Consider the following 4,618-nt stretch of genomic DNA (forward strand, 5'->3'; position numbering starts at 1 on the left):
GGACCCTCCTCTCCAGGACCCCTGAATAGACCTTACCAGGGAGGCTTAAGAGTGTGACCCCCCTGTAATTGGAGCACACCCTCCGGTCCCCCTTTTTGTATCTTGTATCTACTTCTAACCCAGCTATTGATCTGATTAATGATGGGCCGGCACCGATAACTGATCAGCTGGCTCTGGTAACTGAGAGGCCGGCGCTGGCAAATGAGAAGGAGACTATTCATTTGCATTAGCATCAGAGAGGCTAGCGAGTAACATGTCTAGGCTGCTAACCTACTTTATTAGACACAAACCTTTTTGACTTTGAAAATGGCGGACATACAAAACCTATAAGCGACATGCACTGCCATGTGTTCCTTAGACAGAATTTATTGTTCATCATGACATCAATCATAAATATTGAACATAAAACATATTACTGTGAAACAGACAGCTTTAGTTACCACCTGAATTAGCAGCTGTTTGCCCTTGTCTATTGGTTGACAGCTGTTTTTTTTCTCTTTAGGCGAATTATGAGAAAAGACAGAACTATCAAGTTGGGGCTTTTTAGAGAAAGTTTAATTTATAGACAAAGTTTTCTTTTGTCAAAAAAGTTGTGTCTAATAAAGTAGGTGAGCAACCGTGGCATGCTAGTTGTTAGCCTCTCCAATACTAATGCCAGCTTATCCATGCTAGTCATTAGCCTCTCCAATACTAATGCCAGCTTATCTATTCTAGTCACTAGCCTCTCCAATGCTAATGCCAGCTTATCCATGCTAGTCACTAGCCTCTCCAATGCTAATGCCAGCTTATCCATGCTAGTTGCTAGCCTCTCCAGTGTTAACACAAATGAATAGTCCTCTTCTCATTTGCCAGCACTGTCCTCTCAGTCTGACCTGCAGCATTTGTCTTGATGTGTTTGAAACTCACCTTTTCTGTGTCTCATCTTGTCCCGTCGGCTCCCTTGTCTCTTGTACTCAGAGGAGTGCCCGTGTCCATTCCCGTGTCCCCTCCCCTTACGTGTCCCCAGGAGCTGGTTTTCCTGGGCCTGGCTTTGACTTTTCACGCTCAATCGAACCCTGTCCCTGCCGGGGCCCATTTCCAGCCTCACCGGGCTCAGCCCCTCCAGGCCTGTCCCGTCGTCCTCGGGCCTGGGCAGAGGATGCAGGGCCCTGTGGGAGAGGAGCCCAGCTCCGCCCTTGGCAGAGCGGACCCTCTGGCTGCCGTGGCCCTTGCGATCCCTGTCGTAACTATGGCTCTGCAGAACTTGAGGAGGGTACTGTAGGACATTACTGCCATCCGCTGAGGTTTGTGCCTTTCTTCTTTTGACGTAAGGAACTCCGGGATCAGCCCCGTTTGACAGAGCCAGGACGGCACACAGGAAGACCAAAATCCTGAAGAGTGTCATTTTCTGTCCTGCACCTGTTGGGAAGTGGAAATAAAAGCTTTACAACAACTGTAATAAGAGATGTCCTGTCCAACATTTGACCATAACTGCAGGTAATGCTGAGCCTTAAAAAAGAGAAATCACAGCTTGTCTATTGGTATAAAATAAAACTATTTAATATTTTAGTGTTTTACATTACATTGATAAATAAGTGCAATCTTGTTTTATTTATTTTGACAAAAGGCCAAACTCTGTAGTGTGTAATCTCTTCTGTCATCCATCGCAGAAAGTTAAAAAAGTATTCAATAGATAAGCCGATATATGTTTAGGTTTGTAGAAAAGGCCTTTTCTGTATTCACTCCTGTACCTTCTTACTGCACTGCACACATCTTTCATCACTGTCTGTTCAGTGGTCTCCAGAGCCCTCCAACTGTACCTTTCATTATAAAAGTCAACATATCTGTGAGGTGTGACTGAACTGATTCATGAGGCTCCATACATCTGCATTATTAGTGTGTCACTTCAGTAAAATACAAATTTGTTTTAAAATAAAAAAAACACTAAAGGAAGAAATATTTCTTTTTAAATTACTACTGAAAGAAGCTTCCTCTTTAAACAGAATACAATAATTCTTGGTTCATTTTTTTTTTTCACTGAGGCTGATTGTTGTCACTGGTTTTATTTATTTTAGTTCATGTCATTCTCCTGACAGACTTTTACTAAAGCTTCATTTATTCTAGAGGAATCTTTTTAACCAAGAAAGGTGAGAAAAGTCCATCAAAAGATTCTCCAGTGGCGCCTGCAGAATTTTTTTTCAGGGGGGGCCATGGGGGGCCACTAAAAAATCAGGGGTGGTACACCAAAATTAATATTCATAACAGAATTGTTATGATGTGGTTGTAAATTTGACAGTTTGAAAACTATGGTAATATAAAGTTATGGATTTGCAACAGATGTTTAATTTGTAATTTTTGTAATTTTGACAGATATTATTACTGATTTTGTGACATTCAGAGATAAAAAAACAAGAATCCAAACAATCTGCTCTTCTGCAGCAGTCACTTTCTAACTTGTCCTGTATCTTTACACATGTAGTACCATATACTGTCCTTACATTCTTACATTACAGTGGCATCAGAAGTATTTGCAATGTTGGGAGGACCCACAGGTGGGGAGTCTGGGGGGTCCTCCCCCAGAAAATTTTGAAATAAGTAAATGCTATTTCCTGCATTCTGGAGTATATTAACCAGTTTAAACAGACTTCTGAGAAACAACAATATATAGGAAAACACTTGATGTGACTATTCTATAAATCAAGTGGAATGAAATTGGAATGAAACAGCACTGAATGAAGTAATATTTTATGGTAAATGGTAAATTTTCAGGCACACCTGCCACCATCTGGCCCAAACACTGGGTTAGCTAGTCCCACTATGTAGGTCTGGATCACCATGTGGAGCATAAAAACATTTTCAGAAGAGAGATCTGAGAGACCCAAACGATCATCAGAGGTGTCCAAAGTATTCACATTCAGTACTTAAGAAGTATAGATACTAGGGTTTAAAATGTACTTTTTTTGGAAGCAGACATATCAAATCAGACTTTTTACTTAAATAAAAGTGTAAAAGTACTTGTTTTAAAACTAGTTAAAATATCAAAGCTTGTTTTATCATCTATCTATAAGGCAACCTATTATAGTCAAAGGTTTTCTCTTGCTAGCATTTCTTATGGCTGCAACACGGTTTAACATCACCTGGTATTCCTAGTTGGTCTACTAACCAAGTATTAACCAGGCCTGAGCCTGCTTAGCTTCTAAATCAGATGAGATCTGCATGTTCAGGGTGGTATGGCCATCCACAATGTAGAAGCAATAGAAGGAGAAAAAGCAATAAAGGATAAAAGCTTAGAATACAGTGCACAACCCAATCCTCCCCCCAAAATCTTTTTTTCTAAAGGCAATAATGACGATAAATAGAATAAAAGCTAATGAAAAATTTGAGATGTACTAGAATCCCTCTATCAGCAACATATACTGTATATTTCTACTATGTTCTGCTGGAGTGTGGCGTGATTTGTGTCATGTGCAGGTGAATCAATCAACTTCACTTTATCCAGGAGACGCCACATATCTGGATAGTTTTTATTTATTTATGACAAGCTGAACAGAAAGGAAATACTTCTTGCATTTTTAAATGTGCAGAAAGTAAAGATAATTGAAAAAGAGAGTCGGCTGAAAACTAATTATTCCAGTAAAGTAGAGATCAAATTTCAACCTAAGTAAAGTAACAAAGTATTTGTACTTTATTGCCTGACACCTCTACTATACTAATGAATCTAGTGTTATGTCTCAGAAATCATGAAGCACAGAAATGTGAAAACCAAAAAAAGAATAAACTTAACGCAAAAAAACCACAGAACCTGAAGGTTTGACACCATTACTTGTTTGCATTTATGGAGCTTGTTGGCTATTATTAAAATTTATTCCTCTGCCATGTGAGTATATATAGTTTTTGGTCTCACATGACTGAAAAATTGGATACAAATTCAAAAAAAATAAAAATAAAAACTGCCTGAAAAAAGTTTAGGGATTTGAATTAAATGTGTCACTTGTTTAAATTTTTAAATAGGATTAAGGTCTGCTGGCTGCTTTATGTATAAATTTAAAAATGATTATTTATTTCTCAGCATATTTATACGTATTTGTTTTTATGTATTTAGAACAGTGGTTCCCAAACTTTTTATCTTCTGACCCACAAAATATTCATGGCAAAAACTTGTGACCCCAAATATTACTGTCTTAGTACACAAACTTCAACAATAACCCTAAAAACACAGGCCTTTTGACAATCTTAACAGTTTGTACACAAATATAAATACTTATTTATACTTATTTTGTGTTTTTGTAATAGTTATAGGGAAAATATTACATCAGCAATTATTTTATTACCCTTTAAATTGATTTCTGGAGATTATCCAAGGTGCTTCATGACCCATAATTGGATCCCAAGCCCAACTTTGGGAACCAAAGTGCACTGGTTAACAATGGATAACAAAAATATATATTTCTAACAAAAACAAGACGAAGACTTTACAGTATTGCTTTAAGATTTTGATCGCAGATTGTAAGCTTTGCTTTTGAAAAGATTTTTTCAAGAGTTTTTCACAATATTATTGTCACAAATCTAATCTCATATTATTGTAAATACATTAAAAAACACTTGAAACGACCTGATGCTCCTGGTGTCAGATATGTTT

General features: G+C 37.7%; 1 protein-coding gene across 1 annotated transcript in view; it reads right to left on the reverse strand.

Moving 5' to 3' along the window:
- draxina (dorsal inhibitory axon guidance protein a) overlaps positions 1-4,618 on the reverse strand; it is a 35,294-nt gene that overhangs the window by 21,711 nt on the left and 8,965 nt on the right. Inside the window, exon 2 of the mRNA XM_014016031.1 lies at positions 907-1,398. Coding sequence (XP_013871485.1) covers positions 907-1,384 — 478 coding nt within the window. The 5' untranslated portion in view covers positions 1,385-1,398. The remainder of the gene's footprint in view (positions 1-906; positions 1,399-4,618) is intronic.

Source organism: Austrofundulus limnaeus, unplaced genomic scaffold, assembly GCF_001266775.1.
Source record: "Austrofundulus limnaeus strain Quisiro unplaced genomic scaffold, Austrofundulus_limnaeus-1.0 Scaffold137, whole genome shotgun sequence".
In the NCBI taxonomy this organism is placed as follows: domain Eukaryota; kingdom Metazoa; phylum Chordata; class Actinopteri; order Cyprinodontiformes; family Rivulidae; genus Austrofundulus; species Austrofundulus limnaeus.